The sequence below is a fragment of the Cotesia glomerata genome, unplaced genomic scaffold, assembly GCF_020080835.1.
Source record: "Cotesia glomerata isolate CgM1 unplaced genomic scaffold, MPM_Cglom_v2.3 scaffold_82, whole genome shotgun sequence".
NCBI lineage: Eukaryota > Metazoa > Arthropoda > Insecta > Hymenoptera > Braconidae > Cotesia > Cotesia glomerata.
The window spans coordinates 1-25,000 of NW_025404479.1; the positions used below are offsets into that span (position 1 = coordinate 1).

General features: G+C 34.5%; 10 protein-coding genes across 21 annotated transcripts; 1 reads left to right on the forward strand and 9 right to left on the reverse strand.

Annotated features, from left to right (window-relative positions):
* Positions 1-4: 4 nt before the first annotated feature.
* LOC123274848 (mucolipin-3-like) lies at positions 5-2,705 on the reverse strand (the record flags this gene model as incomplete). The annotated part of the gene is made up of 4 exons (XM_044742605.1): positions 2,546-2,705; positions 1,959-2,255; positions 1,528-1,807; positions 5-1,402 (listed from the first exon to the last, which is right to left on the reverse strand). Coding segments are annotated over exons 2-4 (1,824 nt in total), but the record flags the coding sequence as incomplete, so codon positions are not given.
* A 1,161-nt stretch (positions 2,706-3,866) lies between these two features.
* Positions 3,867-6,893, reverse strand: LOC123274844 (diphthine methyltransferase). The gene is made up of 4 exons (XM_044742599.1): positions 6,773-6,893; positions 4,502-5,085; positions 4,301-4,436; positions 3,867-4,237 (listed from the first exon to the last, which is right to left on the reverse strand). The coding sequence occupies exons 2-4, from the start codon at positions 5,079-5,081 to the stop codon at positions 3,883-3,885; spliced, it is 1,071 nt and encodes a 356-aa protein (XP_044598534.1). The 5' UTR covers positions 5,082-5,085; positions 6,773-6,893; the 3' UTR covers positions 3,867-3,882.
* Positions 5,183-6,695, reverse strand: LOC123274846 (cyclin-dependent kinase 2-associated protein 1-like). The gene has a single exon (XM_044742602.1). The coding sequence runs from the start codon at positions 6,641-6,643 to the stop codon at positions 6,335-6,337; it is 309 nt and encodes a 102-aa protein (XP_044598537.1). The 5' UTR covers positions 6,644-6,695; the 3' UTR covers positions 5,183-6,334.
* LOC123274842 (mediator of RNA polymerase II transcription subunit 15-like) lies at positions 6,809-10,542 on the reverse strand. Of its 5 annotated transcripts, none has more exons than XM_044742598.1 (3): positions 9,826-10,542; positions 8,462-9,745; positions 6,809-8,422 (listed from the first exon to the last, which is right to left on the reverse strand). In XM_044742598.1, the coding sequence occupies exons 2-3, from the start codon at positions 9,449-9,451 to the stop codon at positions 8,039-8,041; spliced, it is 1,374 nt and encodes a 457-aa protein (XP_044598533.1). In that variant the 5' UTR covers positions 9,452-9,745; positions 9,826-10,542; the 3' UTR covers positions 6,809-8,038. The 5 variants fall into 5 exon arrangements, with proteins under 5 accessions (XP_044598533.1, XP_044598531.1, XP_044598532.1 ...); XM_044742596.1 differs by having other exon boundaries at positions 6,809-9,470; positions 9,537-9,745; positions 9,826-10,541; XM_044742597.1 differs by having other exon boundaries at positions 6,809-9,473; positions 9,537-9,745; positions 9,826-10,541.
* Positions 10,543-11,692: 1,150 nt separating this feature from the next.
* Positions 11,693-12,689, reverse strand: LOC123274845 (putative uncharacterized protein DDB_G0280071). The gene has a single exon (XM_044742600.1). It carries the CDS (start codon positions 12,562-12,564, stop codon positions 11,848-11,850), a length of 717 nt encoding a protein of 238 aa, XP_044598535.1. The 5' UTR covers positions 12,565-12,689; the 3' UTR covers positions 11,693-11,847.
* A 73-nt stretch (positions 12,690-12,762) lies between these two features.
* Positions 12,763-13,529, forward strand: LOC123274847 (phosphatidylinositol N-acetylglucosaminyltransferase subunit Y). Of its 2 annotated transcripts, XM_044742604.1 has the most exons (3): positions 12,763-12,941; positions 13,035-13,256; positions 13,352-13,529. In XM_044742604.1, the coding sequence occupies exon 3, from the start codon at positions 13,385-13,387 to the stop codon at positions 13,496-13,498; it is 114 nt and encodes a 37-aa protein (XP_044598539.1). In that variant the 5' UTR covers positions 12,763-12,941; positions 13,035-13,256; positions 13,352-13,384; the 3' UTR covers positions 13,499-13,529. The 2 variants fall into 2 exon arrangements, with proteins under 2 accessions (XP_044598539.1, XP_044598538.1); XM_044742603.1 differs by having other exon boundaries at positions 12,763-13,256.
* A 51-nt stretch (positions 13,530-13,580) lies between these two features.
* LOC123274841 (H(+)/Cl(-) exchange transporter 7) lies at positions 13,581-18,205 on the reverse strand. Of its 6 annotated transcripts, none has more exons than XM_044742592.1 (11): positions 18,100-18,205; positions 17,634-17,986; positions 17,400-17,531; positions 17,088-17,286; positions 16,446-16,877; positions 15,861-16,385; positions 15,393-15,562; positions 15,130-15,309; positions 14,832-15,041; positions 13,926-14,171; positions 13,581-13,841 (listed from the first exon to the last, which is right to left on the reverse strand). In XM_044742592.1, the coding sequence occupies exons 2-11, from the start codon at positions 17,793-17,795 to the stop codon at positions 13,659-13,661; spliced, it is 2,439 nt and encodes an 812-aa protein (XP_044598527.1). In that variant the 5' UTR covers positions 17,796-17,986; positions 18,100-18,205; the 3' UTR covers positions 13,581-13,658. The 6 variants fall into 6 exon arrangements, with proteins under 6 accessions (XP_044598527.1, XP_044598523.1, XP_044598528.1 ...); XM_044742588.1 differs by having other exon boundaries at positions 17,634-18,009; positions 18,100-18,203; XM_044742593.1 differs by having other exon boundaries at positions 18,096-18,203.
* Positions 18,206-18,782: 577 nt separating this feature from the next.
* LOC123274837 (intraflagellar transport protein 46 homolog) lies at positions 18,783-20,708 on the reverse strand. The gene is made up of 3 exons (XM_044742583.1): positions 20,245-20,708; positions 19,988-20,182; positions 18,783-19,464 (listed from the first exon to the last, which is right to left on the reverse strand). The coding sequence occupies exons 1-3, from the start codon at positions 20,463-20,465 to the stop codon at positions 18,882-18,884; spliced, it is 999 nt and encodes a 332-aa protein (XP_044598518.1). The 5' UTR covers positions 20,466-20,708; the 3' UTR covers positions 18,783-18,881.
* A 1,240-nt stretch (positions 20,709-21,948) lies between these two features.
* On the reverse strand, positions 21,949-23,310 carry LOC123274840. 2 transcript variants are annotated; one of them, XM_044742586.1, is made up of 3 exons: positions 23,047-23,310; positions 22,891-22,964; positions 21,949-22,657 (listed from the first exon to the last, which is right to left on the reverse strand). In XM_044742586.1, the coding sequence occupies exons 1-3, from the start codon at positions 23,170-23,172 to the stop codon at positions 22,327-22,329; spliced, it is 531 nt and encodes a 176-aa protein (XP_044598521.1). In that variant the 5' UTR covers positions 23,173-23,310; the 3' UTR covers positions 21,949-22,326. The 2 variants fall into 2 exon arrangements, with proteins under 2 accessions (XP_044598521.1, XP_044598520.1); XM_044742585.1 differs by having other exon boundaries at positions 22,741-22,964; positions 23,047-23,306.
* Positions 23,311-23,621: 311 nt separating this feature from the next.
* On the reverse strand, positions 23,622-24,657 carry LOC123274839 (outer dense fiber protein 3-like protein 2). The gene is made up of 4 exons (XM_044742584.1): positions 24,515-24,657; positions 24,216-24,434; positions 23,949-24,156; positions 23,622-23,880 (listed from the first exon to the last, which is right to left on the reverse strand). Exons 1-4 carry the CDS (start codon positions 24,561-24,563, stop codon positions 23,622-23,624), a joined length of 735 nt encoding a protein of 244 aa, XP_044598519.1. The 5' UTR covers positions 24,564-24,657.
* Positions 24,658-25,000: the final 343 nt, after the last annotated feature.

Here is a 25,000-nt window from a genome sequence, read left to right on the forward strand (position 1 = left end):
CTTGAATAGACCCGTAGGGTCTTTTCCGACAACAACACATCCGCTCCAACATATCTTTCCAGTCAGGTCCTTCAGATTCCTGCCTAAAAGCACCGCTCGACGCCTCGTCGGTGCAAACCGACACAAACGCCTGGAGATCATTTTTCGGGAACCCGTCACGATAGTACAGCTTTATCGTGTCGTAGGCGTCCATAATTATAGAAATAAAGAGACTCAGTACAACATAAATGAAGAGGGAAATGAAGGTGTACAAGTAGATCCTTGAGTACCACCAGAGGATCGGAGACTTGAATGAGGCAATTGAGAAGGTAGCGAACATATCATCTCCGTTTATCAGCGCGAACAGACACTCTGAAGTGGTCGCCAGTGACCTGAACTTGATGTGATACGGCCCGAGGATCAGCCACCCGCAGAAGGTGAATCCTGCGTAGATTAGAACCGCGCAGATTGAAAATCTCACGACCTTTGGCGCTGATTTCTTCAGCGTGAGGATGACCACGTTGTAGGTCTTGAAGAATCCGAGGTAGCGCAAGACTCCGAACCAGACTAGCAAGTTTCCAGTCCCTAGAAAAATGCTGCAAATGTTCCAGTGGTCGCTGCCGTAATATTTTCGCTCTATTTGCTCCTTTATCGCCGAGCCCATTATTATCAACAGATCATTAATTATAATCATAATGTACCACATGTTAAAAAACTCAAGCCGACCCTCAAGACTCAAATTGGTGCCGTAAGTCTTCTTGAAGAAGCTTATAGTCTCGAATTTAAGTAACTGGGCGCGATAAATAGCACGTGAGCACAAAATGAGCGAAATTCCACAGATAAGGATAACGAAGAGATTAAGAATAGTTCTCAGCGCAGAGTCTAACTGGTCGTCTGTTATGTACTGGGTGTTGCCTTTGCAAAGCAGCCTGATCGATTCCACGTCCAAAGACAGCAGCATTTGTCCGTCAAAGTCGCTGTTATCGAAGATTATTTGTATATTGAACTGATAGCAGTCTGGAGGAGTAATTGGGCTAGCTGCTTTCAGATTCACCGTCTTTACGGCGAATTTCAGGTGGGCCTTCACCAAGGCCGAGAAGTTTATATTCACGTCCTTTTCTTCCAGCAGCTTCTTTGAGTCTACCGGGTGAGTTTCGGGGAACGTGTGGTTTATCGTGATACAAGTTCGGTCTATCTCGTTGTTGAAGACGAAGCTCTCGTTGAACCCGAAGATGATGCCTTCTTTGTACTGGTACAGGCATAGCACTGGGGGAACTAGCGAATTGTCCTCGGCAGTGTATGAGTATGATCCAATTGAGTTATTTAAATTGTAGTAACCGTTCAGAGCGTAGTTTATCGTCTCGTAAAATTCTTTTTGTTTGTACAGAGACAGGGGACCAGTTACTGGCGGGTATTCAGGTACCTTTAGGAATTTGGTTGATTAATTTTTAAATATAAGGTTTAATATCAAATTATTTAATAAAGTATTTAAATATTAATTTTTAGTTAATAAATATTTTTTCCAAGTGCTTAAAAAAATTGTATTACCTCTTGAGTAGCATCCCACCCGCGAAGAAACAGATGCGAAAAGGTGATTCGATTATCCCAGGTGTAATTAACATGAATATAATTATTGTGAGCAAACAAACATAGCTGTATAGTGACTAGAATAATTTTAATCACTTGGACGATGAATTTGTAGGGAAAGCGCCTTCTAGCTTGCCATTTTTCAATGGGATTCATGAAAAAAAACCTCAATTTTCTGCGCATCTTATCTTCGGCGTAGGCTATGGCATCATATCGTGGCTGATTACTCGAGTTACCCCTGCTAAACACAACAAACATCGTTACGTTCATGGAATGTGATAAGTAGTATAATGAACGATAAGAAAATAATCGAGATAATGGTTTGTATTTTTCTACATTTGTGTAACTCATTGTTTGGTATTTTTTCAAGTGAATTAATTGGAATCACTGACCTGGCGGTGTTGTCGTTGCTAAGAGATAAGTCTTCATCCCCGCTCTCAGAGTTTCTCGCCCAGAGTTGAGTTCTCAGAGAATTGCTACCACGTGTGTTGTCCTCCAAAATTACACTCTCGCTTTTGTTAACTTTACTTTCGGCCATTTTTGGTTTTTCTTCTAATTTTATCGAGACTGAGGCTGGCGATTGCTCAATAGCTCTAGGGCTTGAGTTTAACACCTCCAACTCAATTGTCGACTTATCCAGTGGGTTCAAGATTTGATTCCCACAGTACTGATGCGTTACATCCGTGCGTCTGCAATAATTATTAATTAATAACTAAAATTAATATTGTTTGTTAGAATTGTCATTATAATAGGATTAAAAATTATAAATAAGCTAAATCACTGGTCAGTGTCGAGACTGGCAGAATGGAGCAAGAACAAAGAACCTCTGCTCAACTGGTGAAGATTTTGAGGTCACGGTGATTGGAATTGGATGAAAAAATAAGCGACCTTGATTTAGCTTAATTAAAAAAAAATAACTACCATGTACTTGAAAGTTATTGGACTGATTTATCAAAGTGGTAATTGAGCGTATACGTACAGATACAGTTTCAAAGAACAGCTGGTTTTTTGATGTTGATAAATTGTTACGCGCAGTGGCCATCGGACCTAAACAGACTGACTCAGTCCTCATTTACCGTCCATAACTCACAGCTGGGATGATTACGTCCAATTGTTTTCAGTCAATCCTGCTCTGAAAAATTACGACACTAACGCTCTTTGTTTGTTTGTTTTCAGATCGACTGGTCGATGATAAATTATCTCCTACGATGACAGACCGGAGAAGACCTAGATCTCTACTTTTGCGACGATTTTTCACAAGGTAAGACAGAAAATCGCTTCTGGGATTTAAAAGTTTGAATTGATTTGCGTAAAAATAATGTCAAGTTAGACTGTAACATTTTTTAACAAATTTTTTAGCTGAAGTTGTATAAATTTTAAACTTCAATTTTCATTTAAAATACTAACAAATATGAAGACATATTTAGCAATCAAGTTTTTAACTCAGAAAGTTCAATCTACAACACAACAAATTTTGAGGCAATTATTTCGATATGATTTTTTGAGAAAGATAATGCATAAAATTAAGAACCTACGATTTTCTTAGTCATTTGATGAAGTATTAATTACTTATAACTCATAAATAAGTAACTCAATGAAATTAAATAAAAATTTTTATATTTTAATTGAAAAGGATAAATTTGAAAAAGATAATTTTTAACCTGATGTTTTTCCTATCGTTAAAAACATTTATTCGAAGAAGTTTTTCACCTACGGCAAATATAGCACAAAAGTTATATTTAAACGCAAAATAAATATGAAAAATAAATTTACTGTTAATTTTTTTTATTTGATTTTGTACAAATATATAAAATTGATTACATTGGTCTCAGAATTAATATATATTTCTTATAATTTATTAATAATTATAAAAATAGTAAAAATAACAATGATAATAGTGATCGTAATAACAATTATAATTGTAGTTGTAATTTATTAACAATTGGCCATAAGATTGAATTTCTCTGATGGCTATAAGGCTTATACCGACAAACTATCATCAATTTTCGGTAATTTACCGATCGTAGAATGCAAATGGTAAAATTTTTGTACTCTGCCGCATTAACAGACATTGTCTCAAAGTTCAGTGCAGGTTCACTCAAACTCCTGCACTACAAGATGTTTAATGAAACTGTCGTTAGATTCGAGTCGTAGATTTTTCACAACTTGGAGTCCAGTCTAAAGCCAACTTGTATTCTGCATGGCTATCAGGGAAATTGTAAGGAAAAGGATTTTATGGCTTTGATCTTTGATAAAAGTTCAATATTTTAATTGAATTAAAAAAATTGAAAAAATTACTCTAAATTAAATAACCAATCAGTAATTTTTATATTTAACTGACGACAATTTTAACATTTTATCATAAAATGAACAAGTTGCAACAAGCTGATGATAATCTTGAGAAGAACAATTTTTAGCTTCTTCAACTACTAAAGCACACCAGTCGCACCCGTAAGCGATACTTTTATGTTCCAAGTACTCAGCAATCACCTGAGGATCATCTATATTTTGGCAATCCACGATTCTAAATCCACCGTACATACAAGCGGCCAGCAAATATCTAAATTCTAACGGGTCCCATTTCAATCTCCAGATTCCGCCTCCTAGTTTAGTTTCCGATACCGGTCTCCGAAAATTTCTAGTATCCCAAAGCCTCAGCGTTTCATCGTAACTAAAAATAAAAATTAAAAATTTAGTCTCTTCTATATTTATGAATATAAAAAAAATATTTCACCTTCCAGAAGCCAGGGAGAATTCTTTTCTTGGATTAGAATGCAAGCTTGTGACACCTGCTTCGTGGCTTCTGTTGGTTCCAATCACTTGCAGTCCTTCTCTTGCATCAAATCTTTTGAACTGACAATCATCGCCTCCTGTTAAATTTTTTAATTTAGTCTTTTAGTGGTAAATATTCAGTCAAAAATTGAAAAATAATTACCGGAATAAACAACATCAGTGTTCCAATAATCAAACGCGGTGATCCAAGCTTCAAATTCATGAGCATCTTGGCTCGAGAGACAGTCAAGCTTTCCTTGACTGACTCCAAAAAGTGAGACACGTCCTTTTGAGTCACTGACAGCTATTTTTACATCTGTACTATCATTCTGGACTCCACCAGTGCTCCAATCTAAGCTCAATGCGAGGCCATCTTCACAAACCCGAGTCTCTGTTAGCAGATCGATCTCCAATTCGTCTACCTTGAGCTTAAATACCTGCAAAAATCCAATTGAGTTTACTACTCCCAGTAAAATATCTCCTTGACACTTTTTGTGAGCCCACTTCATATCCAAGACTGCTGGAACGTCCAATTTTTGGAGCAGCTTCAATTTTTCCGACTCTACTTTAAACAGAAAAATTATCCCCAGTCGTTTCTGGCCAGATTTAGTCCCCGTGCCCTCTTCGTCGGGGAACAATTGATAAGTCCCGCAGACAAACAAGTCCCGGAAGCCTTCTATGGGACACCATTCAACAGAATCAGCTGAAAACTCCGTGTCAAAGGTCTCCAGTGTCTTGAACATTTCTCTGCAACATAAAATCCGTTTTATTTTCTATAAATTATTCTTAAACTAATTTTGAGGAAATAAATTTTATAAATGATGAAACTTTACAAATTTTAGAATTACTAGACTTATATTTATTTAAAAATGAGCAACTTGGTACACGTGATATACAATTTTTGGTCAATGGAACACGTTAAGACGGTTCTACGATAATTGATCCCCGAAATTTAATACCACGACATCTGATAGCGCCGATGGGATCATTTGTCGTGGTATAAAAATATTGGGACCATTTAACGTGACACCGTTGAGACCCGTTACAATTTGTCTGAGATTAAACCTAGTGATACCTTAAAAGTCTATCAATTAAGTCAATAATTTTATCAATATAATTAAATAATAATCAATGGTCTTAAAAAATATCAGTAAAAATACTGCTATGAGGCTTAAGTAATCCTGAGTTTGGTTCTTAATTAATTATAAACCATCTTCATACTCAATTTGTCTTTCATCACTCACATTATTATCGCTGTAAAAATATTGACAATTTTCTATTGTACATTATTTATTTATTAGTCAAAGATAAAGACACTAGCGAACTTTAATTACTCGGATAATTATTCTACAACAGACTTAGCGGTGATAAGTATTTTAAAAATGTTTCTGTACTATTTAATTACACTACTAATGCCTTTATCTCATTTATTAGACCCTGCATTTGAAAATATCTATTTTATTTAACGTCTATCAACAGTTTTTATTTTCTTACGGAATTATTAATAATTAATAATAACATTTGTACTATTCGATGTAGTAAAATGATAACTTGTTTGGATTTAAGGCATTTTCTTTCTTAGTATACTGAATAAGTTACTTACTCTATTCAATAAAATTATTTTCAATAAATGACAAAAAAAAAAAAGAAAAAAAAAAAAAATTAAACGTACATTTGGCAAATTGATCTCGGCCGGATATAAAACGAGGTCGAATTATATTCTAATAAATAATTTAATTAATTAATCACTAGAATAATCAGATCTTGTCGGAAATTTATAAAGCAAGATAAGACTGACAATAGACCTGCAAAAAAATTTCAGAATTTAAACAAAAAATTAAATAATTAGAATTTACTTTGCATTATCGTCAGTATGATACTTCAAAGTTACTTCAAAAAGACATAAAAAAAAATCGAGAACAAATTATTAAGAGCTTTGGCACCTGGTGCTCCGAACAAAATAAAGAACTAAAAATTAATGGCAGCAATTAAGCAATTATTGGCGAGCACTTCGTTCAGTCTCATGAAGACAGTCTCTGACTAGCAAGCGGGCGTGAACGAGACCGCGCTTGATGCGTTCCGCGGAGCTCCTGCTTCCTGCGTAGGTCGGACGAATGTCTCGCCCCAGCTCCTCGATCACGTTCAGCAGTTGGACGTACTTTGACTGTCCGGGTATCGCGGTGACCGTCACGTGAGGCACTGTGGATTGAATGTTCCTGGGGTTTGGTACTGTTATCGGCGACTCGACGATCTTCGTTATCGTCGTTCCAGCTGGCAGTTTAGTTAATTCTCCTTCCATGTTCATTTTTTAATTTTACTCACTTATTACTCCCTGACAAACAATTAAATTCTGTTGTTTTTCAAGTTTGTTTACGTGTCTAGAAATTTTTGTTGAAAAATTTTATTCTTGTAAATAATTATAAAAAATAATTACCTGAAGTTGATTATGATGCAAGTTTTATTTTTTTTATAAATAGGTGTTTATAAAATTTGTAAATAATTTTTTTTAATCACTTTTGTGTCGAGCTGGAGTTAATTTGTAGGTTACGAGAAAGCTTTATATTGAATGTATAGTTTCCATATTTCTCGTATTTTTATTTTTCTCCTCAGATGGCAGGTTTTAAAAACAACAAAATTCCCGCGATTTTTTAAAATTAATTTGTAATTAAGGGTAATTTTTTTTGTTTAATAACTACAAAAAAGTTTTATTATAAAATTGGTTGTTTATTCAGCAATATTATCTATTTGAAAGGCTCATACTTATTTCAAAATCCTGCTTGACAAATTTTATGGAATTGTAATAATAATTATTTATAAAGAATATTTGTTAAGATAAAGGATGTAAAGTGCTTAGAGTACTTATAAATAATAAAAATCCACCAGGTATTTATAAGAATGTAAAGTAAAAAAAATAGAGTCAGTATTATAGGTTTACAATATAATAATATATAATAACTTATAACTAACAATGACAATAATAAATTCTTACTCAAGATTCATTTTCATCTCTTGAGCAGACCAATAATAAGTAATTGAAAATAAAAACAGAACCTTGGCCCTTAATTTAAAAATTTACCCCAATTTTATACATTTGATTTTAAAAATTCGCCTCTTTTAACTATTAAAAAAGAATGAGACATCACAAATTTTATTAACCCTAATAAATTTATAAAAAATCAAATTTTTGATTCTCCTAAGCGTATCCAAGCTCACAATTATTGCAGATAAATTATCAGATACATCATAATAATAAAACGGACTTTTGTGGTAAATATTTTGCACTTTATCGTATTTTTTCTCTCACTAATTAAATTAGTAACCAGCTCATTCCTTTTATTTATTAAATATAAATAATTATTCACTTTATTTTTACTTTAAAAATACTACCATGCTCATGTTACATCAGAGCTCTGGTATCCTACAAAAAGTCTCACTAATATAAATTCAATCGCAGAAAAAAAATCACAATAATTATTTTTTTTAAAAATAACACTAATTTTGACTTTCAAATATCACCGAAAAAAAATTTTATTTTACTTGGCCTCAAAAAAACCCATTTTATGAGAAATTTATCAACCAAAATATCACCAAATCAATAATTATAATAACAACCTACCAAAAAATGAGACTCTTTGTACCGAGGATGGAAAAATAAAGTATACTATCCATCTATATCTAAAAAAACTCAACCATAACTTCATCATTGCCTGGCATTGTGCTCGGTCTCCAGCAAACACTCTCTGACCAAGATCCTCGCGTGCTGGATCCCCATTTTGAGCCTCTCCGCGGCGCTGCGACTCCCAGCGTACGACAGGCGAATATCTCGACCGAGTTCCTCAATAATTACCAACAATTGCGCGTACTTTCCTTGTCCAGGTACTGAGGGAAAATTAATAGTACTCGACGGACTCGCCTGTACACTTTGAACCTGCGCCGACTGGACATTCTGGAGGTTCCTGGGGTTCGGGACAGTGATCACAGGTTCCGGGATCCTGGAGATTTCCTGCTTCTGCGGAGGAGGAGGTGGTTGCTGGGGCTGGTGGTGCTGCTGCTGCTGCTGCTGATGATGATGCTGCTGGTGTTGGTGTTGTTGTTGTTGTTGTTGTTGTTGTTGTTGTTGTTGTTGTTGTTGTTGATGCTGCTGGTGGGATTGATGGTGGTGTTGCTGCTGATGGTGCTGCTGATGATGGGACTGCTGATGAGACGGTGGGTCGTTGAGCTTGGTGATGGTAATCTCATTGAGCTTGGCCAGTTCAGTGAGCTTGGCCATCTCGGCCATCTTCGAGTACTCAGGCATCTTGGTGATATCGTTCTGCATGTTGGCCATCTTGATCATTTCATTCATCTTGGACTTTTCGCTCATCTTAACAAACTCCTTGGCCATCTCGTTGATCTGGGCGATCTCATTGTACTTGGTCATGTCATTGTACTTGGCCATCTCGGTCATCTTCACCATTTCATTAAGCTTGGCAATTTCATTCATTCGCTGGACCTCGTTTATCTTGGCCATCTGCGAGATTTTCATCATCTCGTTCATCTTGGCGATTTCGTTCATCTTGGAAATATCATTGGAATACTTGGCCATCTCGGAGTACTTGACCATCTCGTTCATTTTGGCCAACTCTGACATCTTAGCAATCTCCTGCATTTTCATATACTCGGTAGTTTTCGCGTACTCGGCCATCTTCTCCATTTCGTATCTCTTGGCCATGTCCTGGGACATCTTGTTAAGCTCGGTCATCTTGCTGAACTCGGCCAGCTGAGCCATCTGGACAATGTGTTCAGGCACTTTTCCCCTTTCCATCATCTGCTTTAGCTCCGCTGATATTTTGTTCATGTTCATCTCTGACATCTGGGCGATTGTCGCTGCGTCTGGCATCTTAGAGAGCTCAGCAATCTTTGAAATTTCCCTCGCGAGGTTCTCGTCGAGGCAGCGCTTCTTTTTAGCGCGATGCCTGGCCATTCTTTGGGCCTCCTGCATCCTCCTGAGAGCCGCCTGGTCCTCGGACTCCTTGGCCCTGACGTTCTTCATCCTCTCAGCCGCCGTGTACAGTCTGATAGCACGTTCCTCAGCCGTCTCTGACATCAGTCCCCCGTTTTCAAACTCGTACATTTAGCCCCACTCAACTAAACTACTATCAACCGGTTATTTATTATTTAAATATTATTATACCTTGTTAATGTTTTTAATTCAATACCTTTTTCATCCATCGGTACTAATAAGTTGATTGTTTTTTTTTTTTTTTTTTTTTTTTTTATTTTATTGAAAAATGAAATTAAATAAAATATCAGTAAACTCCAATTTAAATTCCAATATCAGTATCAGTAATATAAATCCATTTTGGATTTAAGTTTGATGCTGGGGCTGGATGCTCCAATGTATCAGTGCTCCAAAGTAGTGTTATCACTGCAAATGAAAGGTTAACTCATTAATAACCCATAACATAAATACCCACAATAAAATCAATAAATAACAATATAATTTACCAATACAAGAGACAAACAGCAACGAAATGAGCCGAGTGATAACAAAAGTTTAAAGTCACATTATCAGAAAATAATAAATAATTAAAATAATTATCACAACCAATCAGACAGGTGCACGTAAAAACTCGAGCAAAAAACAGTGGATAATATATTAGCGAGAACAAAATTCGGTAGCAAATTAAATACTGGAGTCTCCTCGATCAACAAGTAATAACCAATAAATAATCCACTAAATAATTGAATTAACTGATAACAGCTAGTTAATAAAGTACCGTTGTTGTAATAATGTGTGTTACCGTCAGATTCTTTTGTTTTTGAAAATTTTAAACGAAGAAACGAGTCGTGGCATTCGTTACGCATGCGTAATATAAATAAGAATGCTTAACGAGCACGAAAAACGTACATTTACATCCAATCCAACCTCCGATACGTCGTCTTGCTCTTCCTTCGGCACAACAGCCAGCACACCACCGTCACCGTCACACACACTGCCAATTCATCGCATGTATATCGTACTATACAGTATACAGTGCCCCTTTCCTCCACTCGCTCCTATTTCGTATTTCGTATTTCGTATTTCCGAACTCCAAGCTTAAGGTTTCACCAATCACAACAATGGCGGCTGCTATTTGGTCAAATTCACTAACCAACATAATAATAATTATTACTTTATTTAAATAATAAACAACAACCCAAATTTGTACTTTAAATGTTACAAAGTATGATTTTGCAATACAAGCAGGAAAAATCACATCCTGACTTCATAATTGACTAATTATAAATAAATAATTAACAAGGTAATTTTAGAATTGATATATATTATTATTGTTAAGCATTAAATATTGATTATAGGTGAAATTTTGAAAAATAAATAGAAAGAGAAGTATGAGAGTATCGGAGCAGAGAAGTATCAGAAGCAGAATCAGTAGCAGTTGGACGGACGGACATGTAAGATTTGGTATATAGTTGGTAGGAAGAGTGTAAGAGTGTAGTTGGGTAGCAGGCAAGCTGAGCTACTTTAACTTAAAGGGGCCAAGTGAAGCCTGAAACGGGAAGCGGGGTCTGGGGGTCGCCCGACCGATAGACTACTGCGTGTGACGTGGTCGCGTTTATTGACCATAACCCCTTCCTCCTTTTGCCACCCCCGATGTTGTACTCTCTGTCTCAAAGGCACTCTCTCTTCTTCCTGTGCAGAGTCTCAAGCAGCAAGCAGCCTCGAGCCTCCAGTCTCACCATTATATACAAACTTGCTCTGTATTCCACTGATGAGCAGTCCGCTTGGTTTACTTGTAGAATGCTAAAGACTCAGCCAGAGAAGAGGAAGAAGAAGAAAAAGTTAATAAAGAAGGAAGAGCCATACCAGTACTATACAGTAAATATCACTGGAACTCGGTAGGAACAGAGAAATAAGAATAGAAGCTGGTGAGGAGACCCACAGACGCTCCACTGCTTTCATTTGTGATATGTATCTTTATATATATATATATATATCACGGTACAGTACTTGTACTGGTTTGCTAGCTTGGAGTATCGAATCAAAGACAAGGACGGAAGAGGAAAAGAGCATAGCAAGTTTAGGCTTGGGCGAGGTATTTTATATTATATTGAGAATTGAGATGTGTGTATTTTACAGCTAAGCTCGGCTATAGAACCACCAACTTCAAGGCGGACAGGTGTAGACGGAATTTATATTGTCCGTTTATTCATTTTTTTATCACTTTTTTTTGTTTTTTACAAACCTGGCTCGTTCTATTGCCCCTTAACATCAGCAGAAATATCATCACATATTTTAGTTTAAATATTCAGTGAAATTTAAACGACTAGAGAGATTTAGATAAGCTCCAAGGTCTCTGATAAAAATAAACGGTAACATTAGAAAATTTTTATTGTCTATAAGTCACAGGCCAGTAGAACATTCAATATATTAATAGCCTTACAAACTTACATTTAAAGTTAGTCAATGATAAAAATACAATGATAATAATTAATAAGTGATAGCAAAAATAATTATATTTATTTATTTTATTGTCGCAAGTTTATCTCAGTTTCCAGCAGACAATCTCTGACTAGCATCCGCGCCTGTATGATTCCCATTTTCAGTCTCTCCGCCGACGTCCTACTACCAGCGTAGGTCAGTCTGATGTCTCTGCCGAGTTCCTCTATCACTTCCAATAATTGAGAGTACTTGCCCTGGGCACTTGGTACCAAACTTGGAGCTTCTCTCTGGCTCAGCTCTGGTTTTATCATCATCAACGAGCTTCCTTTGCTTTTTCCTCCACTAATACTTTTATTATTATTATTACTGCTATTATGATTAATATTATTGTGATTTTTATTTTTATTGTTATTATTATTATTATTAATATGACTGCTAGGTTTGATTTGGAAAACAACATTGCGTCGTTTCAATTCGGTGATCATGGCGAGTTCGGTCAATTTAGCGGCCTCGAGCGCCTTCGCCTCCTCCATGGCCTTTTTTTTCTTGGCCCGAAAACGCGCCATTCTTTGTGCGTCGTGGAATCTCCTCAAGATAGCCTCTTCTTCGGTTTCATGTGGCCTTGGTATCGGCTTTCTCGAATTTCTTTTTTTCTCCCCATTATTGTTGTTATTTACAGTGACGTTTGTGCTCGAATTCCCGCTCAAAGTTCTGGCTCGTCGAGAAGACGAGGACGACGAGGAGGACGACGGAGATAGGAGTAATTTCGACGACATGTCTTCGGCATTCCACTGACCATTCATTGTTTTCACTTTTAATTTAATTTTTTTAATTAATTTATTATCAATCACTTTTTTTTTTTTTTTGATAAAAATTTTATTTACAATTTATAAATGTCAAAAATGAAAAAAAATTTTTTTCATTTATTGTTTACGCAATTTTATTTAATTTATCGGTAAATAAAATTGAATCTTTCCCGCCGTTTGCCAGCCGGCTCGGGATTGGTCGACCAAAACATCCAAAAAAAGATATCGAAAGGCGAATGGCGTCGAACAATTATCGACAATGCGTAGAAATTGCGAATCACGTGTGACTATAAAGACGATTTACTTTGACGAAAGTCGAGATTACTCAGTTCTCACATTACACCATTTATTTATATAATATAATACAATATACTGTAAGATTATTATTTATCGAGTAAATAAAATCAAGTAAATCGGAGCAACTGTTTATTGATAATAGCTGATCAGAAAATTCTGTTGATATTTAGAAATAAATAGCGAGAGTTAATAATTGTTGGACCACACGTAAGAACTTTTTACCGTACCACTCTTAACTTTTCAACTGTGGTACAGTTTCGCAAAAAAATTCTAAGGATCTGGTTTATTGGATTGGAGATTAGAAAGAGATAGCTGTTCTAGTTGTATGTCGTTGGCTCTTTGTACGCATGTAGACATGTGTGAGTCTTCAAGGTGATTCACTACCAAAAATAGTAAGCAAGCAAATTATTTATCAATAATTATTATTAACACTACCATTAATATTGTATTTATATTTTTATCTTCAATAATTATTTTTATTTTATAGGTATGGATAATTATTGCTGATAAATAATTAAAGATGTTCATTTCAAATTACGAATATTATTTTCTCCTGCTAATTGTCATTATTCCAGTCTACTTATTTTTCCGTCTTTGGTCCTGGATCGGATGGGAATTGTTTGTCAATAATTAGTTTATTAAAATATATAAATTTATTTACTGAACAATCATTTAAATATCAATTTACGTATATACATTTTTTCCGTTGAAATAAATTTTATAAATAATTATTTATAAAATTAAATTAAATATAACAATTTTCTAGGTATAAAATTCAAGCTAGTAAATTATTGTCATATTTTGTCGGTGATTCGGAGCTCGTCAAGACCCATTCGGCCTTGGTGCCTCCAAATCCGGTATCTGGCGACGTCTTTTCGGGTGATCATCCCAATTACCTCATGCTCGTCGTTCACCACCGGCAAGTGTCTTAGTCCCAGTCCACGGAATAGTCTAAATGCTCTTGGAAGAGTTGTCGACTGAAATTGAATTCATTTCATGTTATTAAAAATTATTGCTTCATAATTCATAATAATTTATAGTGATAATTGTTGAAGACTTACGTGTTGAAGAGTGTAAGGTGAGGGGTTCATAAAAGGTCTTAAATCTATTGAGTATGTCTTTTCTTCCTCTGTTATGTTTACTTCTTCAATGCTCGGGTATCTTGGATATGCATCGCGGAATATTTTTAATGAAAAATTCGTCTCCCAAAACTCGCAGTACTCGTTGAATATTTTGTTTTGGATTAAAACTATCAATTGTGACCGAAGAATTAGACCACGGAATCTTCCGTAGCAATTTACTTCATTCTAAAAAAAAATATTTTTAATTATTAATTTAAATTTAAATAACTAGCAACTTTGCAGTCACTTGTGAACTATAAATAAATAAAATTTTGCTCTACTTTCTCAACTATTGACGTTTTTGAAAATATAAGCTCATCTCGATGTTACACTCATCAAGAGCTTTCATTTCAGTACCCACATCAATTTTTTATATATTTATATATATATGTATATATGAAAAATATATCAAAAATGCATGTGGGTACTCAAATGAAAGCTCTTGATGAGTGTAACATCAGGATGAGCTTATATCTTTAAAAATGTCAATAGTTCACAAGATACAATATCTTTCCTTAACTATTGATATTTTTAAGGATATAAGCTCATCTTAATGTTACACTTATCAAGAGCTTTAATTTGAGTACCCACATGCATTTTTTATATATTTTTCATATATACATATATATATAATATATATAAATATACAAAATATATGAAAAATTGATGTGGGTACTCAAATGAAAGATCTCGATGAGTATAACATCGGAATGAGCTTATATCTTTAAAAATGTAAATATTTCACAAGATACAAGGTCATTTCTTAATTATCTACCTAGAGATAGAGCATTTTTGTTAATTATATTACAAAATTATTATTATTATTATATTAGACTATCAAATTACCTGATCACCGGTGGGAGGATCTACAACAGGAAATCCATTGAATTTAACGCATTTTAACAAAGCAACAATATGCCCAACATTTTCAGTTGTTTTTAAAGTAACAACCGGGTGACTCATTATCTCGCTGACGTAAATGTTGTTAGATAAAGGCGGTGCTTCCCACGGAAGTAATGGCACACCAGCCATTTGTGTGTGTATGTCGTATATGCCCTGATAAAAAATTATCGTCAGTTAAAGTAAATACTTGTATTATATTATATTATATTACCACATTAGCAATAATTATATAACTCCATACCTCTGTAAAAAAGTCTCCAACCCACTTGGCCATCATCAATACAATAATCACTGGAAGACCGAACGAAATTCCCTGAGTAGCTTCTATTAAAATTGTAGTGAGACTTATCGTCATCCTGACAACGCCTCCCAGCTGACTAGCAGCTCCCAGTAGTGCGTATTTTCCAGGCTCAAATAATCCCTAAAATTTACATTAATAATTAAAAGTATTCAAATTTTATTAAAAAAAAAAAAAAAGAAGGAAATAGTTTTAAAGATTCTTACAGAGTCAGGGAATAGTTTAGTAAGTCCAGATCCCATTAATCTACCCCAAGCGGATCCAATTAGCAGGTGAGGTATGAACAGTCCAGCAGACATTGAAAGGCCAAAGGTTAGAACAGCTAAAATAAAGTAGAGGAACACAAACATAGCGAGAGTTCCGTCATTATGTGAGCCTAGAAGAAGATTATTTATTTATTTAGTTGTTAAAAAATATAAATTAATTTAATAAGGTAAAAGACCCAGTTATTGACACTGGCCTAGTTATTGACACTTGCAATTTTATTTTAATTAAAAAAATAAATCAAGTCTAATAAATTAATAAATATAATTTTTGAATTATAAATTTTAAGATAATTGATTTTTTGAGAACATTTTATTTTTTTAATTAGGATAAAATTGCAAGTGTCAAACAACTAGGCCTGTGTCAATAACTGGGTCTTTTACCTTATCATACAAAATAATGATAAGTACCTATGGGATCATGAAACAGAGACCGTACAGTGCTTTCAGGAGTTTGAAACCAAAGAGCAGCAACAGCACTGTACTCTCCTTCCTTGCAGAACATCTGGACCGGGTACTTAGTAGGGTCTTTCCCCAAAGGCTTGCAGTCGTTGAGAAAATAAATCATCAGCGAGCCGACCGTAGCAGCCAGAACAGAAACTGAAATGGCTTCCACAACCTTCAACCATCTTCTGCGAATGTACTTCTGCCTAAACACAGTTATTTTGTAGTTAATATAATTCCAAAATGCGCCGTTGAGCCCTCCGAAGACTCCGACGATCATAAATAATGGAATTTCATAAACTTGGTAGTTTATTGTTTCAAATTTTCCTAAATTGAGCAGTCCTGGGTACGAGAGCTCTCCAGGATGACCGTGATAAGCGCTGAGGATGATATTTAAAGTAAAAGTAGATATCATGCTGGCGAAAAAGGTTCGCCATGTTAGACTTTGGTTGAAGAAACTAGTTCCTTCTTCAATACTGAATAAAACTCCACCTGAAAATTAAGAATCATTAATTTCAAGCTTTGATAATTTATGATTAATTAATTAATTACCAATGGGAGCTCCAAAAGCTGCAGAAACTCCAGCTGCAGCTCCGCCAGCCACAAAATCTCTCTTCTCATGATCTTCCCGAAAGTACTGGAAGACTTTGAAGTCCTTTTTGAAGGTCGTACTCTTGCCTTGGGAAATTCCAGCGGCTACAACTGCTCCTGAGTGGATCATCGGACCTTCTTTTCCACCAGCAAGCCCTCCAACCACGGTACTGATCACTCCGAGGGATTTTACAGCCAGCGTTTTTATCCTGACAACTCTGGGGACTTTGACGCCGTTTAGGTAGCATTTTACCTGCGGAATTCCGCTGCCAGCTGCTACTGGTTCAACGTAAGTCACCAGGAGGGAGCCAATTAAAACTATCACGGTGTTTATCACCAACCAGATGAGGTATGGCTTCCATAGGCAGTTTTGTGATACACAACTATCAACATCTGAGTTTTTATCAAGTTAAAGAAAATTTTTTATCAACAATAAAGACTTCTGGCAATTTAAAAAATTTTTATAACAGTAAATTCTTAATAAAAGAATTAAAATATATTTTTTTTTTGATAAATTGATTAGTTATAAAAATCCCAAAAATTATCAGTCCGCTGATTTTATCATCACATTAGTGAGATTTTATTCGTTTTATCAAAGGATACAGTGTTTCAAGACTCCATACTTTAAATTCGATAATTCTTCAATAGAAATATCGACAAAGCAAGCTATCGAAGCTGTCAAAATTCCAATCAGTAAAAATATAAACCACCTTGCAAAGTTTTTCTTCACCACAAACTTGTAGCCTTTTTTCCTTTCTTCATCTTGCAGCAAACTATTTTCACACGTGTCATAATCCAAGCTCTAAAAATAAATATTTATTATTTATTTTTTATCATCACTTTATCAATTAAAAAAAAAATTTATAGCGCTAGCAGATAATTTTATCAGCGATAAAATTGAGGAAAAAAGTAAACCTCGTAATTCGCAGATAAGAAATTCGTCGCTCCTGGTTGGAATTCCGCATTGTTGAGTCGATTGAATTGACGAGTTGACACATTTTCAATTAAATTGTTAAACACAGTGTCATTCCTGCTGGAGCTGATGCCCTGGAAGAGAAAGAATTACTTGTGTGAATTATAATTTATAATTTAGGTTAAACTTCACCATCCAGTATCAACAATAACAATGACAATAAAACTTAAACTTACCCTGAATCTGACGTCAACACTTTCGTTTAAATAAGACGGAAAATTATTCCTGGGTCTTGATTTAACGAGTCTTTCATCCTCGGTGCTGTTGTCACGTCCTTGATTATTTTCTTCAACATCTGAGACGTTAGAAACAGTCACACTGCCTTCGGGACTGGCCATATTTGTATTTTGTGTCTCATAATATTTACTGTCAAGCTAACTAATTAATTAACTCGTTATTCTTCTCAAAATGTCAACCGTAAACTGGAGTAAATTGCAATGTTTACACTGTGGTCCATCATGCAGGCAAAAATGACACTAGAGTTGTATTGACACTTGTTGAAAGTTTAGTTTTAAAGCTGTTGTGTATGCTGGGTCGCAATAAAAACAGAAACTGTAGATGAAAAGGAATGACTATCAACTATTTCTATTAAATATCACTATGACTAGTCAATTTACTACTAGCTTGCTTCCACTTACTTACTTTTGGCCTTTTACTGACGGTGTGGAGGATGTCGACTGTATTGTAGAACGTACTTAGATAATTGTCGGCCGCGATACGATGCAGACAAATACAAAACGAGTGCGCGCTGCGCATGAGGAAGAAAATCAAGTCCAAACATCAACGATAACCACGTGACGATGTTGTTATGAGTTAATACGATTGAATGATTCATCTTTTCTCGGATCGGGGAATTCAAACAATCGCTTCGATACACATTCGAGAAAAATTTACTGATGTAAAAGTATGAATAATTAGAGCAATGATAAAACTTTGATGACTAATTTGTAATTCTATTTTTATTGAAATAGAAATTTGAGTTTTTTTTTTTTAATTATGAATTTTTTGAAAGTCAAAAATAATTATAATTAAATTAAAAGACATTTTATCATTTTTAGAATTTTTTAAATTAATAAACAAAATAAATATTAAAAAAAAAAAAATTCTAAGTATATGAGAAAAAATTATGAATAAAATTGTTTTAAAAATAATTTCATTAATTTATTTTTTTAATAAAATTATAAGTTAAAGAAACTAATCAACTGTTTAGTCTATAAACCTTGTAGAGAATGCAAAAACAATAAAATTATAAAAACAGAAAAATTTATGACAGTTACAAAGATAACAATATATTTATAAATATCAATAATACATGAGTAGTACAGACTTTTGAATTATTATCAAACACGTGAGAATTATTAACAATAAAAATTTAAATTTAAATAGAAATATACAAACATCTGTATAAAACTCAATTTCTGATCCTAAAAACCCCCGCGGTCTTTATTAAATTCTCTGACCTCCAGAAACAAAGTAAAAAGCGTATGCAGAGACTCCAGTCTGATCTCAGGTTTAACAGGAATGTCGAGTAAATTACAAACGATGTCAACAAGCTGGGGTAGCTCGCAGTCGAGGGTGGAAAAGTCGAGCTGAGCCTCGCTGAGTTTGTCCTCAATATCCGGAGGCCACTGCTGAATCAGGGCATCAATGTCAGGCATTGGGCTGGTCAGTCTCACCGCAGGCAAGTGTTTGCTCCTGTGAAGGAGACCCATGTCCTCGATCCACCTCTCAATCGACTTAGGATACTTTTCCGGGTCTTCAACGCGTTTTATCACCGTCGCTTTTCGGGAATCCGCGCTTTTGCTCTGGCTCCGCAGCTGCAAATGCAGGACTGCTGGCTCCGATTGATTAGCGCATGGCTCATCCAGCACCGTTAATCCGACTTTATCAGCAACCCCGTCGGGTCTTGGTACCTTTATGAAGGCGTCGATATCACCAACCGCTGGTATGAATTCCATTATGTAGGGAGCTAGCTTGTAATTTAGCTCGATTTTTTGGGGCGTGTATCTAAAATAAAGAATTCATTAATTAAGATAATAAGAAAAATTTTGTGGCCAGTGTATTTATATGATAAAATGTGTTTTTATGGTTAAATTGGGTATCATTAGAAAGGTCTTGACCTGGAGTTGTGCCTTTTCAAGGCTTCATATCATTCTCACTAATAATCAATTTATGATGAATAGTATTTAGGCTACATTTGAAAATTCTCTATCTCTATAGATACATAATTGAGAAATGACCTTTTATCTTGTGAAATATTGACATTTTTAAAGATATAAGCTCACCCCGACATTACACTCATCAATACCTTTCATTTGAGTACCCACATCAATTTTTCATATATTTTGTATATTTATGTATATTATATATATGTATATATGAAAAATATATGAAAAATTGATGTGGGTACTCAAATGAAAGCTCTTGATGATTGTAACATCGGGATGAGCTTATATCCTTAAAAATATCAATAGTATAAAAAGTACAGTGCAATTTAACAAAAGTCATTATTTAATAAAGCAAAAATTACCTCATAATATTTTGAAACAATTCCTTTACTTCAGCAGAAGCTTCAAGGTTTTCAAATTCCTTTGGATTGTAAACTTCTATCTTTTTTTTGACACTAGTACCTTCGATGTCATCATCGTCAGTTTCATCACTGTCTGACGGGTCACTTTCCATGGGTCTTACAGGTTTTTCAAACGAAGTTTCATGGTTAGAAAACCTAAAAACAAATCAACATTCATAAATACCTATTCCAAAATTTTTAATTAAATTAAAACTTACCTTCTAAAACTCCGTTTGTCATTCGACGATTGAATTTCCATTTCGTCAGCGTCAAAAGAGTTGGAAACACCTTTAGAGTTTTTCCTCACTAGTTTTGCTTTCCCACTAACCGGACTTTTTATTTCCTCGGCGTTTCTCACTTCAATACTTTCGTCAAACTTACTGAACGCCGAAAAGTGTTTCTTGTCTTCTTCTTCCTCTTCGCTGATGCTACTGTCCATCCTATACTGGACACAATTCGCGAAGCAATAAGAGTCCTTCAGTTAAAAAGTCGCTAATACCTTCACCTCAATTCACAAAGCTAGTAATCGTAGCGTAAGCATATATTATTTTATTATTTTTAATAAATAACAATAACGACGGCAGTTTTAATGTTGGGATTGGGTTGTCATGGCAACCAAATCGATTTTTTCGGCGTCAACATCCTGCCGTAACCGGCATTATTTAAATTCGTAAAACAGAGATAAAGTCCATTTGATGTAATGAAATTTTAATTGTCTAAAAATATTATTGTAGAATAAAATAAATTATCGGGTTATACGTAGGTTTATACGATGATCCAGGATATATGTATATGTATATAAGGTACTCTCAGTTCTCAGTTTATAGAATTTAAATGAAATTTAAATGGAGAATATTCGTTTGGTTATTCTGGAAATTGAGATCTCTCACGTTTGCATGAATATTTAAATACGTCTGACGTCGACGTGTGATAATATAATCATAATGATAACCCAGCAAGGGATAGATCGGTAGATATAATAGTTAGATAGATGGCTGGATATATTATATTATATGTATGTCCTATTCTATATATGGACATGAACGATCGGTAGATATTATTCGGTGTATGAATTTCAAACTCGTTAATTATTTACTCTGACCGACAGCATTTCCAATTTGACTTCATAATTTCACTCAACTGCAATCTCATTTTTTTAAGTTTACTTTAATATTCATCATCATATTCTTCTATATCTTTAAATTTTAATAAATTAATCAAATAAGATCTTTAGTAATACTTCACTCAATTTAATTGTTAAAATTGAGAATTCTATAAAAAATTAATTTATTAATATTTGAAATTAATTAATTATTAATCAAACTCTTCCATATCTTCAGATTTAAGTAAGTTGATTAAATTAGATCTTTGACATCATTTCACTAATAAAATTAAAAGTTTATTATTGATTGGTGAAACTTGAAGTTAAAATGTAGAAAAATTCTAAAAAAAAAAAAAAAACTAAAACTTATATTATTTAATTGAAGTAAAAACTTCGAGATGTAATAACATTAAACTCAACGAGACATTGATGAGCATAAAGAAAAATGTTATTGCAATGGAGCCAAGTATGAAATTCAATCTTAAAAGTGCTCAGCGTAGAGATTACAATCAAGAATTCTCCGCGTTATCAATCGACAATGGAATTACCAGAGAATCCGATTTGTTCGAGTACTCGAGATTGATCGACGCAAATTTAATAACAAACTTCTCGGCTTCGGGTATTTTAACTGGATATCCCACAATATTTTTAAAATAATTCCACAGACAAACCCAATGTAAATTCAATTTTTTATTACCAACTTTTAAAATTTTATAAAAAATAAATATGTATCAAAGTTACATAAATTATATATAAAAAAAAAAATTGTAAATTGTAGACAAGTAAAAAAATATTTTTTTTAAAAAATATTGTACCCATTAAATAACAATAATAAACAATAATAATAATGAGTTGAATAATAAATAATAAATTAGTACGCAAATGCATTAATTAAAGTCTTTGATAGCCTCGAGGCTACTTCATGATGCGATTCATTATTCACGCAAAGAATAATTGACAAATCGGGAGCATGAACTCCAGTATCTTATCTAATTTTTATGTTTAACTCTTCTTACGTTGCATTTACGTACTAATAAATTATTTAAATTACCATTATCATTATTTTTAAGTGTCATTGAATTATAAATTATCATTTAGCGGATGTACCAAGAGGTCATTGATACCAATTTTCGCTAAAAAGTCATTCAAAATTTCTCTTCATTGTAACAATCAATTTTGATTTGATTTTTTTGTCAAATTAAATCGGATATTTTCCGTAAATCTGACCGCTCCTCGTCCTGCGAACGATCCAGCTGTTGAACCTGTCGGGGTTTAGACTCCTGATGTCTGGGTGAATTACAACCGGCTGCGAGTGCTGCGACTGGGTCGTTTTTGCGCTGATTGTCGATCTAGAAGACTCGTTGTCGGTAGAAATGCAGTAAGGCCTCGATTTTCTCAATATTTGGTGCTTTCTTCGAGGGAATATTTTCTCTGGGCCCGTTGATGCGTCACCCCGGGGGTGGTTTAGCGTCGGGAGTTCAAAGACCGAGTCCCGATCGTTTTCTTCTTCCGTCAGGTCAACTACCGGTCTAAATTATCAATTACAGAGTCCACTTTTAATATTTATTGGATTATAAATTAATAATAATTAGGAGTTATATTTAGGACGTACGGATTTTCGGATTGAGGATCAATTTCAGGGGCACAGTGGTGATTTTCAGATGCACATTGCGTTGAAAAGTACAGAAATGTTGCAAAGAGAGCGAAAATAATAAAGAAAGCTGCTAAGTCGGCGAACAGTTGCTTGGACAATGTTAAATACCTAATTTTTTCTTCCCGTACTTCGAAATTATTCAAATCCACGATCAAGGGTATGAATTCGTTTACAATAAAGTCCTGAAAAATAGTATTTATTATTTATAATAGATCTGAAATTAGCAGTGAGAAACAAAAACTAGATTGGATTGAAATGACGTACTTTTATGTAAATATATATGCGCCGAAAAATAACTTGAAGGACGTTAAATAATTGTCTGACTGGTTCCATGCTAAATAATTGTCTGGCGGACACTAAAATCTCAAGCAGACGCGGTGAAGTTTTCATATCACAAAAACTACCAATTTATTTAGTTTATTTAGATTTTATAATTTAATGATAACCATTGTCTGTCTAAAAATGACGAGCCACTCGCGAACTGCTGGTTAATTTTTACAGAAATAATGCTCACTTCAATTTTGTTTAACTCACTGCTATTTTAAACATCGACTGTCATGTGTTATCACAATCGTTCCAATTTATTTTTTATTAACGTAAGACAATTATACAATTGTATAGACGTGACGCAACCACGCACCTGAGATTGCGATCTTACTTCAATTTCATAATGACATTCAGACAATAAGCGATAAATGGATTTATTAATCACTTACAATTATATCATGAGGGGATATGAAATGTTTTCGACATCTATTGGTCTCTGACGAGCTCAGAAAGAGTAAACAGTCCATAAATAAAGTTAAATAGTAAATTAATAAGACAAATTAAATATTTTATTAATTTTTTAAATAAGTACAAGGCTGAGCTTCGCACTCGCTGTGGCGAATTCCGAATGAAAATGCCGGGGGTTGTTTTCTTGGATTGTAAGTCGGATTGTACATTGGTCCAGGTCCACTGCTGTAGCTACTGAGTGGTTGTTGCCGAAATTTTAGCGAAAAAGCTGGGTATTGTTTCTTTACAACGTTATAATTTGGGTTTCCGTAATCAGCTGGTCCAGGTCCGACGTTTTTGCTTGAATCTGAAGATCTTCCTTTGCTAAAATTAATTATAAATTATTTTTCAGCCTCCAATTTATTCAAAATTAAAAATTAATCATTAAATACAGAGAAACGGCTCCACAAGTTTTCTTATGAGGAATTTTAGGCCCTAGGCAAGAAGGAACGACGTAGGAATTGGGCCCGGGTCCGTCGAGTGACAAACGGTCGGGCTTGAGTCTTGACTGGATGGAAAATGATGGAGATGTCCGAGAATGGTTGACTGGCGGACACGTTTCTGGGTGATACGCTCCAGGACCGGGTCCAGATCCAATCACTGATGATTTAATTCATTATTAAGCCCTTTTTTAAATATATTTTTGAAATTCAACGTACCAACAAACGGAGCTCGGCCAGCAATTGAAAATGCCGGGGGTTTTTCTATTCCTTGTCGCGTCAAGTGATAAGTATTGTATTTATTTGGACCTGGACTCGCAGTGACGTACAATTTTTCATCATGTCGAGCTGTGATGGAGTACGCAGGGTTCCTTTTACGAGACAAGTCGTGTTTTTCAAAGCCCAGCACTGGAGGAAGGCTGTAAGCCGGTCCAGGACCTAATTTTCATCAATTAAAAAAATTGTTCCATCTTAATTAATATTTCATCAAAAATTATCCAACAAAAATAAATACTTGCCTCGGGATTTGTAGCTCAATCTCGGTTTTTCAATTACTCTAGTCGTCATCTCGAATTTAGAAAATCAATACTTAAATTTACACTAAATAAAATTCAATTAAATAACAAACAGCAATTATAAATGAAGTGAGTAACTTTTAAAATTAAAAGCTAAGTTCACGTAATTAAAAAAAAATACCAAATTACAATTTTATATATAATATATTTTCTTCCGCTTAAAAAATTGCTACAATTATTTTTTTTTATCATCATCATCATCATCATCTTCATCTTCACTGCTCCCATCATTATTAGTATCATTATCACTGTCACTAGAACTGGAGCTGGATGTCGCATGCTCGTCGGAATCCCAATCTGAGTCATCAAAGCTCTTCTTCTTCGTAACCATCAGCGATTTTAATTTATTAACTAAATCATCTCGAGTCAGCGGCGATTCTTCAGCAGTGAGCGTTTCTGTGTCTGAATTCGAGTCGTCTTCATACGCTT

Coding starts and splice junctions, on each gene's coding strand:
- LOC123274844 (XM_044742599.1), bottom strand. CDS start 5,081: ATGTTCAAGACACTGGAGACCTTTGACACGGAGTTTTCAGCTGATTCT. Junction 4,437..4,501: donor CACTGATGTTGTTTATTCCG/GTAATTATTTTT, acceptor AAAATTTAACAG/GAGGCGATGATTGTCAGTTC. Junction 4,238..4,300: donor TTCTCCCTGGCTTCTGGAAG/GTGAAATATTTT, acceptor TTTTATTTTTAG/TTACGATGAAACGCTGAGGC.
- LOC123274846 (XM_044742602.1), bottom strand. CDS start 6,643: ATGAACATGGAAGGAGAATTAACTAAACTGCCAGCTGGAACGACGATA.
- LOC123274842 (XM_044742596.1), bottom strand. CDS start 9,451: ATGTACGAGTTTGAAAACGGGGGACTGATGTCAGAGACGGCTGAGGAA.
- LOC123274845 (XM_044742600.1), bottom strand. CDS start 12,564: ATGAATGGTCAGTGGAATGCCGAAGACATGTCGTCGAAATTACTCCTA.
- LOC123274847 (XM_044742603.1), top strand. CDS start 13,385: ATGTTCATTTCAAATTACGAATATTATTTTCTCCTGCTAATTGTCATT.
- LOC123274841 (XM_044742592.1), bottom strand. CDS start 17,795: ATGGCCAGTCCCGAAGGCAGTGTGACTGTTTCTAACGTCTCAGATGTT. Junction 16,878..17,087: donor GTATGGAGTCTTGAAACACT/GTATCCTTTGAT, acceptor ATAAAAACTCAG/ATGTTGATAGTTGTGTATCA. Junction 14,172..14,831: donor ATCCTCCCACCGGTGATCAG/GTAATTTGATAG, acceptor ATTTTTTTTTAG/AATGAAGTAAATTGCTACGG.
- LOC123274837 (XM_044742583.1), bottom strand. CDS start 20,465: ATGGACAGTAGCATCAGCGAAGAGGAAGAAGAAGACAAGAAACACTTT. Junction 20,183..20,244: donor GACAAACGGAGTTTTAGAAG/GTAAGTTTTAAT, acceptor ATTTGTTTTTAG/GTTTTCTAACCATGAAACTT. Junction 19,465..19,987: donor TTGTTTCAAAATATTATGAG/GTAATTTTTGCT, acceptor TCTTTATTTTAG/ATACACGCCCCAAAAAATCG.
- LOC123274840 (XM_044742585.1), bottom strand. CDS start 23,172: ATGAAAACTTCACCGCGTCTGCTTGAGATTTTAGTGTCCGCCAGACAA. Junction 22,965..23,046: donor GCATATATATTTACATAAAA/GTACGTCATTTC, acceptor ACTATTTTTCAG/GACTTTATTGTAAACGAATT. Junction 22,658..22,740: donor GATCCTCAATCCGAAAATCC/GTACGTCCTAAA, acceptor TTGATAATTTAG/ACCGGTAGTTGACCTGACGG.
- LOC123274839 (XM_044742584.1), bottom strand. CDS start 24,563: ATGACGACTAGAGTAATTGAAAAACCGAGATTGAGCTACAAATCCCGA. Junction 24,157..24,215: donor TGGCCGAGCTCCGTTTGTTG/GTACGTTGAATT, acceptor TTAAATCATCAG/TGATTGGATCTGGACCCGGT. Junction 23,881..23,948: donor ACTTGTGGAGCCGTTTCTCT/GTATTTAATGAT, acceptor AATTAATTTTAG/CAAAGGAAGATCTTCAGATT.